The 16,431-nt window shown below is 37.9% G+C and overlaps 1 protein-coding gene across 12 annotated transcripts in view; it reads right to left on the bottom strand.

The window, feature by feature from the left end:
• The window catches only part of ATP2B2 (ATPase plasma membrane Ca2+ transporting 2), a gene marked incomplete at its 5' end in the record, with an annotated part of 180,885 nt that overhangs the window by 87,173 nt on the left and 77,281 nt on the right, over positions 1-16,431 (bottom strand). For 3 of the 12 annotated variants that reach the window (XM_080625698.1, XM_080625694.1, XM_080625699.1), the window contains 5 exons: positions 1,305-1,400; positions 2,858-2,890; positions 4,701-4,826; positions 12,566-12,691; positions 14,072-14,329. In XM_080625698.1, the coding sequence (XP_080481824.1) occupies positions 1,305-1,400; positions 2,858-2,890; positions 4,701-4,826; positions 12,566-12,691; positions 14,072-14,329 (639 nt within the window). The remainder of the gene's footprint in view (positions 1-1,304; positions 1,401-2,857; positions 2,891-4,700; positions 4,827-12,565; positions 12,692-14,071; positions 14,330-16,431) is intronic. The other 9 variants (XM_080625701.1, XM_080625700.1, XM_080625697.1 and 6 more) reach the window with 5 other exon arrangements.

Below are 16,431 nucleotides of genomic sequence, written 5' to 3'. Positions count from 1 at the left end.
AACTGTGACACTGCAGTCTGCAGAGGGACTGAGGGGTGATATCTGGTAAAACTTTGTATGTGTACATCTGGTTTACACACAACAAACTAGAATTATAGAGCATAAAGAATGGGGAATGATATATTCATCATTATTTTCCTGGTTCTTGGTCTCTCAGGAATCTGAGATCAGAGTGTAGGAACCAGGATGATACAGGTTCCTGTCATGCGGTGAGATGTAGAAATGATAAATCCTAGTTTTCCAACAAACCTAGCATGTGAAGGAGCAAAGTTAAAATCTGGTTACACGTTTCTTTTGAATCCTAATAAAACTCTTTTAAAATAGCCTCAAAGATTTCCTTTGCCATTGTTTTAAATAAGATACTGCACCAGTAAATCTTCGTACTTGCCTAGTACTTGGCATTGCTATGTCAGAAGCTCTGGTTTCACATGCATAATGCAATAATGACTGACCTGCATGGAAAAAACATTCTATCACCAACACGATGAAAAGCAGAAATGCTGTTGTCAGTATTCCTGGTGCAGCACAAGAGGGAAAGGTTTTTATGGCAAATAAAGACTAATGCATCTGATTATCACAAAAAATACAGCTGCTGCCTAGACTAATATTGACCCATTCCATTTAATACTGCTATCAAACTATTCAAAGAGATACCTGCATGCTAAGAAGTGGGGTCAAGAATCTGTACTAAGAGACAGCCAAAACTGACTACTGCAATATTTTTTTGTTTCTTCTTTGTAAATACAGGCAGGCTCATTAGATGATCCCTGTCTAATCTTCCAAAAAAGATGCTCAGCGCAGCAAAAGTAATTCCTAACACACTGTTAGTTGAAACCGAGCCGGATTCCTGATCCCAGCACTATTTCTCAGAGCTGCATGAAGACTAATGAATACTTATGAGAGTGCCGCAGCAGAAGAAGAGAGAACCATTTTATCATGGTTTTCTTCAGATCTATGCTGGCAAATACGTGAAGAACTTTACCATGAAACTTCATGTAAAGGCAACTCAAAAGTTTTGAAACTAGCCTTGCTTAACTGTTCCTTTTAATTGCAGTTTTAATTAATGACAAATAGATCATAATTCCTACTTCTTCCTCTCCCTGCTTAATTCTGTGTGAATGAAGTCAGTCGTAGCATCTTTGTGGCATCTCTTATAAGCTACCAAAGAGTTTACGGAGTAGGATCTCTCAGAGGGCAATCACATGCACATATAACATCTGTGCAGTTCATCAAAGGAGGAGGGGATCTTACAGAGTCAGGAGAGGAATCTATCAAATACAGCAAACTGGGTGTTCGTGACGTACCATTGACTAAGCTGGCATTTGCATTACCAGTGGCATTTGCACCTGCTGCACCATCTGTAGCTGAAGGAGGGTGGGAGGAGGGATGGGAAGAATCTACTGAGCAATAATGGATAAAAAAAAAACAATATAAATAATAAGAATAATAATAACAACAACATGAACAAATGCACATGACAAAACAAAACCATTTACGGAATACTATGGCTTTGTTTTCTTCAAAATCAATCTCGTTTAAATTAATTAACATAATTTTCAAAAGCAAAATATTACAAAGATGTTACAAAAGCAAAAACTCATACATGGAATAACAATAAGTAAATAAATAAAATGAAAGGCATTTAATAGAGCTGGTGAGAACTGCTGACAGTAGAGAATATTATGTGCATTGCATTGGTCCTTTTATGTGTGATTTAATATAATGTTATGCAAATATTAAAATGGCTGAAACATTTCCCTTGAGTTTATGAATTTACACGTTACATTTATTTTTCCGTTACTGTATTACATTTATGAATTTACAACATTACAGATCTTGTATTTTAGGTCATGTTGCATATTATGATGTGTTATTGCTAATACAACTCAGTCTAACATGGACTCAACCTATATCCTGCCATAACCTAGTTAATATGCACATGGACCAGAATAGAAACATTAAGCTTTTCAATATTGTATGTGGAAATGGCAAATGAAGTTTTGAAGAGAACAAGGAGTAATTTTAAATCCAAATAACAAATGGAACTGGTTTGTGGTGAAATGAAAAATGTATCAGAAAATAAAAATGTTCTGGTTTTAGCCATTATCTGCATAGTAGCGAAATTGGTCAAGAAATCTTTCCTAGTTGAAAGGTGGGAAACCCAAAGAAGATTTTATTACTTTATTATGTGTTTTATACTAGAGTTTACAAGTTTAGCTCTATACGTAATAGATTAAATAAGCCTTGTTTGGTTAGTGTTGGTCAATTGTTCTCAACGGAACACAGAAGTCCTGTAATGAATCCTGATTGAGACTCTTGCAGCACCTGACCCATAGTGGCTGTTTGCCACTGTACTGGTTTGGTAGTCAAGAAAAATAGTCTCCTTTTACTTACAAATGGTAAATTGGGAGAGGAAAATAAACAGCAGACAGGAGTTGAAAACATGCCCTGTGTGACTACATTCGTGCAAATTTTAATTGCAAATTTGACTGCTGTGATGGTAATAACTTAAACTGTTTTGGTTACTCATGCTTATTTTTATGCCATTTGGATACTCACACTAACCAGCACAGCATGAACTGCTAGCAGCAAATCATGCATTCCAACATTTAATATGCTGTAATTTGCTTCAGAGTAACTGATTATTCAAGCTTAACATTAAGATTTGCAACACCAACAATGCACGCACACTTACATGTTTGCCACGAACAATCCTGCTGATTTGAAATTATTCTTTAATTTAACTGGAATGATTCAAAGGCAATTATTTTAATCATTAGTTCAACCGTGATTTGCCCCAAAGCTGCTGGCTAAAAGCCTCATCCTTTCATTTGATGTGGTACAATTCTTACTCTACCTGGAAGCTGATGTCCATCCTCCTGTTTCACACCTGCATGATGGTTTTTAACAGAATGTTAATGAACAATAAAAGCATACACCCACAGGAGACTGAAACAAACATTTATGATTTGCAGGATTTCAGACAGTTGCAGGTTCATACCCAAGAGTACATTATTTGAGGCTGGGCCTCAACCTACAGCCAGCTCTGCCCAGCCTCTCCTCTGCACCAGCACAAAGCTGCTACCAACAGTAGAAAATGTGAAGGAATTTTCTTGGCATTGCAGCTATATCCAATTAGATCCAGTGTCTGCATAGAAAGTTCTTTGACACGTGTCAGAATCTCTGTCTCTGGGTAGTAAGTTACAAACACAGTGCAGTGCATTACTCTGCTGCCTCTGATTTCTCTTTCCCTGTCTTTCAAGGCTATCTACAAAGAGACATGAGAGAGTCACCAGTGTCCTGAGAAAAACAACACACAGAGAAGGCCAGCCCAGTTAAACAAGGACAGCAGGGCAGATGGCTGTCACTTCCAAACAGGTACCGAGCTTCCTCTTCCTCACCTATAAATATCCTTTGTCACTGCCAAAACAGATGCTGCCAGACCTCAAAAGGTCCATGGCCGGGAGTCTTTCCCTTGATCACAGCAAGATCAAACTCTAAGATACTGTTCAAAACTACTCTGACATGGAAGAGTTTTACTTTGGGAAGTTTCGGCCTTCCTCCTGTGAATGGTCCCGGAACCTACCATGCCTAGCAGGTATTGTGAATTTCTGGGTAGAAATGAAAGGGTAAACATTGCATAAAGCCTTTCGTCAACTTAAAACGGATTTCCTCAGAGAAACAAGTGCAGCCACTTTTTGAACATATTCGAAAATGGAAATTGTAGGGCATGAAAACCATTTGAATTTGGCCTTCCTAGTTGCAGCTTCAAATTAATAGGACAGAAATGAAAAAAAGTTGGAATCACACTGCCTGACAGAGACTAAGTCAAATGTTCAATAATCCTATAGCTGCTCTTCTTTATTGATGGCAAAAACCACTGAGAAGTGTTGAAATCACTAAAACCCCATCTTAATTAGCCCTAAAATTACCTCTGAAAGATAAATATTCTTAGAACAAACTTGGAACGAGATTCTGAAAGGAATCTTGAACAATTTACAAGACTATGAACCAAACCTGGAAAGCACACACATTAAATCATGTTTCTGCTTCTGGGTGCAAGCCATAAATTAGCAACTGCTTATGACATCACTATAAGAAGGCAAGAAGTCTACAGAAACTTCTTGATTCCATTCACTGACATCGGACATCAAAGCTAAATTCTGTCAACATTTTTTGCTATTTTCTTGTCTTTTATTAGTCTTAGTCAGAACTTTACACCTTAAGAAATTAAAATGCCTCTACAGTCATTAAACACCTAGGCAAGCAAAAAGCCACCCTGTATCTCTATTTTACTTTTGAAGCTCAAAGAAAGAGGCTATTTCCATGGCCAAGTTGTTGGTCTTTTTCTGAAATAATATTACATAGAGTTAAATGCACAAGAGCAAAACCTTAGCAAAGTTTTGGTGAGTATGGGTTTATGTAAAGAAGACATGGCAGTGGGAGTGTGCCCATGTATTCCCTTGATTGCATTATGTACTAGAGAATCCACAATTTCACACTGGAAAAACATCTTGTTATCCAATGTATTTATTGGTTAACAGCTTTGGCTGTTTTTCTGTGTGACATGTAATGACAAAAATGTATACAAAAAAGGAAGTTGTTAAAAGCATATTTATTTGTCAGAAATGGGGCAGAGCTCTGGCCACACAAAGCCCAAGAGCTTTCTTCAGAGCATCTTTATGTGTTGTGAAATTTACCTTTCTTATCTTTCTTTTCTTCTTCTTCTCCTCCAGCCCCTAGCAGCGTGAAGATGATGCCTGTCTGAGAATTCACACCCACAGCAGTTACCAGCATCCGTCCAGAGCCTTCCATGACGTGAGTACCTGAAAATATGCAGCGAGAGTTATATGTAGCTGAAAAAATAGAAAGAACCACCATTAAATATTTTATGCAAGACTTTTACTATAGTACTGAAATAAATGTTATATTTTAAAAATCTATATTGAGGTAATATAATTACATATAAAAAATAACCCCTATTGTATATTATTCTCTACCAAGAATGGATGCTTAACTGCAAATCCTAGGCTGCATGAAACACATATATCAGATTCCTTTTTTAAAAGGAATGTTGTCACTAACCAAGTTTACATAATCATGGAAAAGCTTAGCTTCATGTAGTTAATTCTTGTAACTTCGAACAGTTTTTCAGAGTTCTGCAGACATTCCTCTGTGACTCTGGTCAAGACTGCATTGACTGCACATGCAATATTGTCACATTAATGAAGTGAAAATACATGTGCTGTTTCTTCTCATCTTGCTCAGTTGATTTACATGCATAGAAAAAACATTTTTGAAGACAATTTCACGTCTTTAAAATGAAAAAAGCAACACAGAGAAAAGCCTTCAAGGAGATGTTTCAGTAAACCAGCAGAATCCCAAACAGCAGAAGAATCTAACAGGTACTTGAAAATAAATTCATTATGAGAGATTTCTATTACTGTAATACAAATCAAAGTGTACATTAAGTTTTCCTGAGAAGGATCATTTGTTTAACTAGATAATTTTACCATTATTTAAAGTAAATTCCTTTCCAGAAATATTTCATGCTTTAGTGTACAGAAATTGTTTATTTACACCTCTTGTTCCTGTATTGAACCAAACAATAGGCACATCCCGATCATACATAGCCTCTAAGAAACCTTTTGCTATGAGTTGTGGAAAAAAAAACAACAATAGAAATTCCCAGAAGTGATAAAAAAATATTCTGATTTACATCTTGGAAAAATTTTATAACCGAGGATTTGCAAGAGATCCGTCTATGCATTTGCACACTGGCTATTTCTGAGATGTTTGAGATGGAGGAGCAACCTATTGTTATGACAGGTAGTTAAGGCCAGTTACTAGAAGCTTATTTAAAACCCTGTAATTGAAGCTCAGGAACTAGGACAGCAGCAAACGAATCTTTTGTCATTTCATGTAGTGACAAAGTCTTAATCTAAAAAGTTCATTATGGAAGCAATATTTTAAATGTTCAAAAAGAGATATCCTTTAGCAACTAGTGAATTTTAAAAGACATAAAGCAGCTCAGTAGTGCTCCTATGAAATATATGAAAAAAAATACATAATGACCAAAACCTACTGATAAGGCTGTTAATTGAAACAGACGTTATCTTTTATCCTTTAGTAGCAGAAAATTATGTTATGCCCATTAAGCGTAAGTCACTGTTAGAACACAGAGGAAACGCAATTAATTTCTCAACACAAATTGACCGAGCAAGGACTGGAAGTATACTGGACTTGTATTCTTTTAAATATTCTTTCCTGTATATGAAGGAGGAAGTAGTTTGGAAATTACTAAAATAGACTGTAACACAGCAGCTGTCAGCCCTGAGAAAAAAATCACTGCACACAGAAAAGACAAGTGTACATTTTTACCTCCAGGTAAACTATGGGAAGACCCATGGTTAACTAGAACCTGCTCAGGAAGTATTCTATTAATTAACAATTGGGTTTAATCCTTGGTGCTACAGTTTTAAATAAGTTTTATTTTAAGACCAGTCATTATTCCACACTTGCAGCTGTGGAACACCAGAAGAATGAGACCAGACGTAATCAGAACAAGTTCACCAAAAAGGTAAGATCCATTGACCTTCCTTAAGACAACGCCACAGTTTCATTCATTCTGCAGCAGCACGAGTTTGGTAGAGTCATTAACTGACTTGTCCTAGACAATGCCGTGGCTAATCAGGTAAAAATTCTGGTAAGCTCATTCTCAGCTATCTTGCCCGTAATCACTCACCCACTACCATCATTAACTACCACTCAACGTTTTAAAACCCAAGTGAAGTTGTTCACTAGTGCCTGTAGTTCTGGAATGTACTGCAGCAGGGCACACCTGAAACCACAACAAAAAAGAAAAGACATCTTCAAACAAGCTTTCTCCTAGCTCCTGCAACATGGACTCTTCACTGACTGCGCTATGAGCTGGCTGCACCAAGCACGTGGGGAATAGAATTGATTTCTCAATGAGAATCTTATTGGGCATTCAGGTCTCCTAGGCCTGAATGGCCACAGAAAGATCTTTTCTCCCCTCCCTTTTAAAAAACCACTGCATTTTAGTGCATAGAAAACATACTCATTTCAGTGAGTTCTCTCAGAAGCTGAAAAAAGTGAAGATATATGGACCTGTGTCCTCATACAGATTTGTATTATACACACACACACAAATGCTGTTCATCCAGTTGCTGTCCTAGAACATGGTAAGCAATGCAACTATCTATTTATAATCAAAATATCTTTCTCTAAATAATCAAAATCTCTCATGTTCTTAAAAGGAAAACAGAAACACAGAACAGAGAGAACATCTGTCAACACTAAACCTAATTTGAGAGCATAAATATCTCATCAGAACACTGAGAAAATTTCAGCAGAAATAAGTCAAATAAAAACAAAAATGCACTAATGGTCAGACATATCAAAGAAAAGAACAGACTTTCCCAGTTCATTGACAACTGTTCCTGTGGCTTTGTGAGACAAAATTTGAGTCCTTAAAATGTCATTTGCTTTCTTTCATATGATTGATAGAGAAAAACATCACAGGCATACAAATCAGGCCTGCCACCCAAACAACAAGACACAAGTTACATTCAAGCCTAAAGGAACAGAACAGATCTTTAAAAACCAAAATAGGATTCATTGTACTGGCTCAGGCAAAACAGAAAATGTCTGAAACTTAACTTCAAAATTTAGAGGAACCTCTTTTTTTAATGTTAACACCATTTAAAATATATTACAATTAAGAACTTGCTTTTAATATTCCCATGTCTTTTTCTGAAGGACTCTTTGTATTGGACTACAAGGGGGGGTACAAATATCCTCCAAAACCTGGCACGCACATTTATGTTTCAAAACCACTCGATTAAGAAAGCATGTACCCACCAGATTTCACCCCCCTACACCCGGAAAAGGCACAACTGCCTTAACCTGAAATGCCTTTCTGAACCTTTTCTTAACATTAGTTTCGTAAAACATAATTCAAACTGTTCAGGTGCACACAAAAGCATGTTCTAGAGAAGGTACTAATTTATCATCACATTAAGCTCCACTAGTGCCATGGAAAATCTAAGCTAAGCCACAGAACTGACCTCCTTTCACCTAACTGGCAATTTCACCATGGCATTATAATTATACTACCTTGAATAAAGACATGGGCACTGTGACTTCAATGAGCTATTGTTATATAAATGGAGTTTTTGGAATGAATGTGCGTTTTTCACTGATCTGCACACTAAGCACATATTTCAACTTCATCTTGAACAATTCTACTGGCCCCTTTCCCTCTCACGACTGGTTTTTCAATATTAGTAAAATCGTTCTTTCACATGCTGAGTATTTAATTTGAAGTTAATTAAATACTTAATAAACGGTGAATATTCCAAGATACAAAAGGAAGAAGTCTAGTTTAGTAAAAAAAGATAGAAACAGGTTAAATGGATAAGAAACCTATTACCGCATGTACTTCTCAGACAAAAATGCCACTAAGCATGAGACTGCTCAGAACCCTCTGAGCTTAATAATACTGGTGAATAGTACTTGGAAATAGAGCTGAAAAACAAAAAAGAAAGCCAGAGCATGGCAGTTTGGGGGTTTTACAATGATTTGCTACTTGCAGCAAAGTTGTGGTGAACCAAAGTTCTCGGCATGTCTAAGCAGCTGTTTCAGTCACTGCAGTTATCAACAGGTAACTGAAATTAGTAATAAGGTGCACAAACCACCAGAATATCCTCCATGAAAAAAGGAGTTTTCCAGAAGAAACCCCCTCATCTACAAGTAATTTCAACAACTGGAACTTCTGAAGTGAGCTGCTCAGTTCTGAACATTTCTGCTGCACTGGAAGCCCAGGTCCGAGTATTTCCTGGCAGGGAATGAAGCCAGAATCGGAACTACTTTTCTCCAGAAAATAACTGACGCAGTTCCTCACTCCAGCTTCCTTTTCATTTCCAAACCTCACAAAGCACCACGACAAGAGATTTCTGTTGTATATTTGTTCTTAAATAAGCTCTCTTTCTTCGTTTCAAATCCTCGCTGTGCACTGATAGAAATAACCATCTGTAAGAGTCAGGTTAGGATAGTGTTCTGTCAATTTCAGTTCAGCAAGAACTACACTGGGTGAGTTCCTCTATGTAACTCTTTCATATCTTAATCAATCTAAATACCTGGGGAAAAAAAAGGTCTAAACAGTAAGCCTCACAAAGCATTTTATTACTATTATAATACATGGTACTCCAAAATACTGTGTGCAATACTGAGGCAGGACTCATATTCAAAATGTCTCTACTTAGGAGTCACAGATTTCTGTGAACTTTGAACTACACAAAACTTACAAGGGGCCCATCAGCTTCAATCAGGACAGTTGAGTAGCAGTTGGTTTGGTTACCCAAGTTGTCTTCATCACTGGTTGATATATGCCCATGCCCATTGCAAAAAAATACTGTCAGCACAGTCACATTTAAGCTGATCACTTCTGATGCAATGGCTTATGCTACACCATGAATGCATCTTTTAGTTCAGTCTGTTACTGAACTAAAATGTTTTAGACAGAAGTACAGTGGAACTATATAAGAGAAGCTGCTTCCTTTGGTTTCAGGTATATCAGCCTATCTCTTTCCATCTCTGCCTTCCTAGGTGGTACCGAATGTGCTATATACAGATGGAAATGAACCATCTGCTTTAGCCAGCACTTGTACTCTTAGAATTGCTTCTCAAGTATGGTAAATGACTATCTGGATGATCAAACAGGACATTAAGCACAGAAACTCATTTAGTTTAACTATGTCATCCAAACTGACTGCATATTAAAAATGTTGTTCCAGGAGCCGATGGTGAAAATACTACTCCCTGATTTGGGGTGTTTATCTTGCACCGAATTTAAACTCACCAAACAAACTGTGGCTGCAATTCAGATGTTACCTTTTATCAGTTGTTCCTGTCAAGCCTGAACTGTTTTTATTTCCAATGGATGATGAAGGGAGAAGAGTGGCAAGCAACATCCTGCCAACATCTGTCTAAATTCCAGCAGCCTACCTGGAGATAACTGAACGATTTCTTCAAGTACAAAGATAAGAGGAAAATTTACAGTCTGTCTGATGCTTTTGCAGGGGATTGATTTGGGTTTGTTTTTTGTTTTTTGTTTGGACAAGTTGTATAAAAATACAGATCTGGGCTAGCATCCAAGACAAACTGAGTTCTAACACCCACCCCCGAAAGAAATGGTGCTTTGCAAGTTCTCAGGTTTTGGGCTACTAATGATTTCCACTGGGCACATCAGCTCTCACATCACTGGGATTAAACTTTGCACTGTATCTATGGAAAAAGGTCTTTTTTTTTTGCATGACAGAATATCAACTCCTGAACAAATAGAGTTCAGAGATTTTCTAACATAGTGTGAGTAAAAAATCATTAGTATAAGTATGGAACAAAGGTGAGTGTAGTGCTTGTTAAAATATCACATTAATTCTTCACCTTCTTTGTAATCACAATAGAGATTACAAAAGAAGAGAGAAAAATAGAGCACACACTTGATTTAACTCTGCAATAAAAATGTAAAGACAAATTTCTCTCCTTACAGCAAAGAAATTTGAGTTTTGGTAAAGCAACACAAAAACATCCTTTCACCTAACTTGACTGCTTTCCCTTTCTCTTCCTTTCAGGGCAACACCTTCGTGTTCTTTCAGAGCCACCATGGGAATCTATGGGTATTGAAAAAGATCTGATTCACTTGACGAATATGTGAGAGTACATGCATCAATGGAAACTTCATGATCTGAAAACCTCTAGAACTCAGCAACAGTTGATTTTGATAGAAGCCGATGATATTGCATGTCAGAAGTTTCTATAAGAAAATATCATGATTGAAATTCTCTCTTTAAAAATGAAACATCTGTTCCAGTTGTGATGTTTACAGAACAGCACAACTGCCAGCTAAGAAAAAAGAAATGGAAAAAAAAAGCACAAATATTTCAAGGACAACACTGGATTATTGATTTTGTTAGGAACAGCAGCAGCGAGCTGCCCTTCCTCCAAATCCCTGCAGGCCTCCCTAGTTATACACCAGAAAGCATCTCCAAGAGAATCCTACATTAATCCAGAAGATAAACCAAATTACTGTAAATCTAGCAAAAATAACAGTCAGTACTTTCATACACTACTTGTGGAAGTCAGAACACTTCCGTAAATTCCCTTACAGTCCATCAGGGAGCAAAAAGGACACCAAAACCTCAGAAACCCCAACTGGCACTGTTCCCTCCAACTGAGCATTTCTGCATGTGCTGCAAATGCTCAGCTCTTCCTTGCACCTTCCTCGCACAAATGCACCCTTTGGAGTTTGCAGCTACACCACTAAGCTTTATTAGCCTCTACTTAACGTGTGCAAACACATTTTCAGGCATCCATAACTTGGAAAAATTTAGGGGTTTACAACGTGACCAGCAGAAGGCCTACACTTAGCAGCACACTGCAGCAAAACCAGTTAATAAATAAAACCCAGAATATTTTTAAAGAAACCAAAGGATTTTTTTTTTTCCCCTATAAGAGCACATGCCATTTGTTTTGCTGGTTTAGTCTCAGAAGTGATAGAAACTTTTTGTGTCATTTGAAAAAAATAATCCAGTACACAATTTCAAGGAGCAAGATGCTTGCAGCTTGCCAAAGTTAAAGAATTAACACGGTCTTCTGCAACATGAAATCCATGGCAATGGCCAGTCCACCAGTAACATGAGCAACTTCATCTTAAGTTAACGCAGCTACGTTTGACTGAAAGCTGATGGGGTTTTAGCAGCCCACAATTCCATATGTTACATGATAAACATTCATAACCTCATAGTCAGTGCTCTGCTTATGTGATGGCAGTTGTTGCCTGAGAATCTCCCGCTCACGGAGGCAGGCTGGGGCAGGGATGCTGCAGGGCTGCATGTCGACCTGCTGCACCACCACATCAGTGTTCTATTTGGGGTGATCCTTTCCTGACCCTTGTATATCCAGACAGCAAAGAGAATCCTTTCCATGTATAAAAAACTCAAGTATATTTGAAAATGACTGTTTCAGGTTATAACACATTGATGATGATTGTGAGATCAGCAGGCTATTACGTTGTGATGACAACCCAGCTGGAATCTATTGACAATCAACCTATTTAGAAACTATCTTTATAAGGCTTAAAAAAATCACATTCTATTTAACCAATTTACTGCATAGAATTATATTACAAAATACAAATACTACAAAGAGCTTGAATTTACCACATAAGTTAAGCCCGCAGTATTCTAGTATTTCCTTCTAAGCACATTGGATTTTCTCTACTGTATCTACTACATACACGAAGTGTTCAATGAGACTTTAAAAGGCTTGTTTCCTCTGAAAATACTTCTTTCTCACTTTATAAAGTAAGCATGGCAATCAGAAATAATTGCACACAATCAAACCTTCATAGCATGTACTTTGAATTACAAAGACAAGGCCAGTGTCTGTATTCAGAAGATCAGTTACTAAAACCTGATGGTGTGGAAAAATGAAACAAAGCAGTGCATAAGAGATAACTCAGCAAGAATTCCAGCAGATTTACCTGACAGGAGCATTGGGTCTTTGTCAACAGACTTGCGGACTTGGTCTGACTCTCCAGTTAAAGAGCTTTCATCGATTTTAAGATCATTTCCTTGAATAAATATCCCATCGGCAGGTAGAAGATCACCTTTCAGTAAGAAAATGGTAATGGAAAACCAGAGTAGTTTAGTAAGATTGTTCTTATAATTACATCATAGTTTTCATTATAAAATCACATTTAACAACAATAGCATTAAAATGCAAAATGAAAGCAGAAGTGAAAGAACTGTTACCATATCTGTCCATGTTAGCCACAGTACTGCAATCCTGTTGGGAAGGGCCTTTGTATTGCACATAGTTTTTGCCTAATCTTGTCCCAGAATCAAAATGCATCACATTTAACACATGGTGAACGTAATAATCACTGAGATTTGGCAGGGGGAGTGTTGCTCTTGAACGTGCCATGCAGGTTTGTCTATCAGCCTGCACAGGAATGAACAGTGGCTGATGAAGGTCAAGTTGCCCTTTCCCCTTCCTCACTCTGGAAGCCCTTAGCTGAGTCCAGGAGAAACGTGAAGGTTGGCAGAATGGGCATTACAGTATGCTAGAGATTGGAAGGGACCTCAAAAGATCATCTAGTCCAATCCCCCTGCCGGAGCAGGAACACCTAGATGAGGTTACACAGGAATGTGTCCAGGCGGGTTTTGAATGTCTCCAGAGAAGGAGACTCCACAACCCCCCTGGGCAGCCTGTTCCAGTGTTCCGTCACCCTCACTGAGAAGAAGTTTCTTCTCAAGTTTAAGTGGAACCTCTTGTGCTCCAGTTTGTACCCATTACCCCTTGTCCTATCATTGTTTGCCACTGAGAAGAGCCTGGCTCCATCCTCGTGACGCTCCCCCTTTATATATTTATATACACTAATAAGGTCACTCCTCAGTCTCCTCCAAACTATAGAGACCCAGCTCCCTCAGCCTTTCCTCATAAGGGGAAATTCATTGTGCTGGAATTCACCATCTCAGCCAAACACAGAGCTCCTGCAAAAGTCACTGGAGCCCAGGGCTTTCCCTGGAGCATACAATTAACCATAAAACATCCACCCACTAGATGCATCTGATCTGGGGGAACTTACAGGATCCATGGCTCTGGAGCAGCCTGCCAAATGGGGTACCCACAGAGACAAAACTCCCTTTCACAGAGCATTTCAAAATACTTCCTCTTATTACTAAGAGGACAGAGATGAAACATTCCAAATAGTGTCCTCCTCCATGAAAGAGAATTGCCTTTGTATGAACAGTTACTGTCCTTGTCAGTGAGAGGCAGTGAAGACTGCAACAATAACATGAATTATCTAGTGTAATTCGACAGCAAGTATCTCAGGTTTTCCTTCTACCCTAACAGTCAAATTGTTATGTTATCATAGACAACAATAACACCACATAATTCTCTTTTACATCCCTTCCAGTGAAATGAGTCTGTTCTGCTAGGAAGGGAAAACAGAATAAAGTTCAGGAAAGTTGCCAGAACTTACCATATTTCACCTGTGCAATGTCACCAACTACTATCTCTGCCACTGGGATCTGAATAACCTGTCCACCTCGGACAACAGTAAATTTCTGTTCCTGCTCAATACGACTTTGAAGCCCACGAAACTGCTTCTCCTTGCTCCAGTCATTGAAGGCAGTGACAAGTACAACACAGATAACAGAGAGTAGGATGGCAGCACCTTCAATCCAGCCAGCTTCAGCCTCACCCTCATCTTCAGCTCCTCCTGTTGCAGTACCACATCCTGCAAAGACAACGTGAACTGTTTAGTCACATGAAGATTGGGTTGATCATGTTTATCACAAGAAGAAAAACTTGCTGTGAAATGACAACAAGGTTAAGAAGCAGAACTGCTTTGTGAAGTACTGTCTGCTAAATGAAACATGGCTGAATAGAGGAAAACGTAGAAACAATAATGTCTGAGGAAAAGAGAAAGAAATCAATAGAAACTTCAGATCTTTTATTTTTCCTACTGAACAAGGTATCCCCGGTAAAACCAAACTAAACAAACAGAAGGCGGCACCAATTCTGTACCTAATTAGAAGGACTGACACCTTCACCTGGTCCATCAAGCACTTCCAGAAATAAAGAGTAACATCAATCAATGCAAAGCATTAAATTATTATTAAGAGATTAAATTAAAACAGATGTAAGAAATATTTTTCACTACATACAGTTTCTACATATTTCAACTAAATGCACTTATAAAAAACACTTGTTTAAAAAACACAGAGTTGATCTAATAGTATTAGTATTTAAATGTGATACTGAAATGTATTAGGGAACATTGAGTAAAAATAATAGCCTAATATTAATTCGTCATTCTTCCTTACAGAGAAATACAGTGGGGCATGCTTATAGAACTGGATGTTATTTTTGCCACAAGTAAAACAATATGAAAAAATACATTCTATGTATTAATTCTGAAGTGTTAATTCTGAACTGCTTTAGACACGTTGTTAATTATTTATTTCAAAGTAATATGCAACTAAAATGTAAACAATTTCCTGGGTAGTGCTCACAAAATAAAACTGATCTAGTTCTCCTTGATGAAGTAACACCGGAAAAAAGGTAGTTTGTAACGGTGGGCAGTAAAGTACAGACACTGGGATCCCACAGTTCAGAAACCCCAAAGGCCAGGAGAGAAGAACCAAAGGCTGAGCCTGAACAGCACAGCCTCCTCTCCCAGGTCTGTGGGAAGAAGGAAATCTCTCCATTTTTCACACAGAACTGAGCCAGGGAGGCATCATACATCACTTCTCCATCTTTGCCAGGTACCAGGGAGTTCAGCACCTTAGCAACTGCGCTGCTTCCACGTATGACTGAAGTTTAATTTTGGTATAGTCGTCACCTGTCACCAGAGGGAATTAAAAAGCAATTTGATTTCTATTTTTAAGTCACAAAGATTTCCCTGTAGCATAAGCATCATAATTTGTTAACCAGCTGAGTAATTACTCTTGTATAAGAACAGTAACAGAATTACCAAAAGCCAAAGGAGGAGGGATGACACCGAACGTCCATTTAAACACGTTTAAACAAGGTGACTTCGTTTCTTTCTTCTGTGCAATAAAAATGATTTTGTTAGTAAGGGCCTTGTACTGCGGATAAAGGTTCATGTAGGTCAGTGGTCTAAGGACATCTTTGCTAGGAAAGGCCCTTCTCCTGGGAGTGTGCTTTGCCTTTCAGTTGGGTTAAGTCTAAATTTAAACAACAATAAGATTTCAGAACGATTTCATTATTGTTTTAAAAGAGATTTTCAGACAGGCAGGATTTAAAATGCCACCTGCCCTGCAAGAAGTGACCCATCTGTCAGGAAACGTTTTCTTGAACTATGCTGTGTTCTTGCTTCAAAGCTGTTTCAGAATTATTCTCTTTGGTGGATGGTGGAGGGGATGGGACTTGCACCTCTATTTGTGTAAGTTCGTAGAATTCTTTTGCTTCTGCCATTTTGTCCCACAGGATTTTCTAAACATTCTAGAAAGAGTTAAAAGAATTTACAGGAAGAAACTGAATGTGTTCATAGGAATAACCCCACATACTGCTCAACTATACACTTACACTAGCTGTCCTCCTCACTGTAATACACAGTGACACAGCATCGACTTTACAGGTAAGAGGAAAACAAGGAATAGAAATAAGACACCCAGAAGACCTAATAATATTATGCCTAAGTAGCAAAATGTAGTTTAAAGCATCTAATGTTTATTAAGAAAGCTCATATGAGCTTTTAAAAATTGTGTTAAGGTCCACGATTGCTGGTATGCTTTCACAAGATAGTACTTGTTTCCCAATGTTACTAATGAATCTGACTGAGATTTTATTGAAAGGCACAGCCCAAAAGCATCA

This window comes from Psittacula echo, assembly GCF_963264785.1.
Source record: "Psittacula echo genome assembly, chromosome: 9".
Lineage (NCBI taxonomy): Eukaryota > Metazoa > Chordata > Aves > Psittaciformes > Psittacidae > Psittacula > Psittacula echo.
The sequence above is the reverse complement of the archived record's forward strand: the minus strand, read 5'-3'. Positions and strand labels throughout refer to the sequence as shown.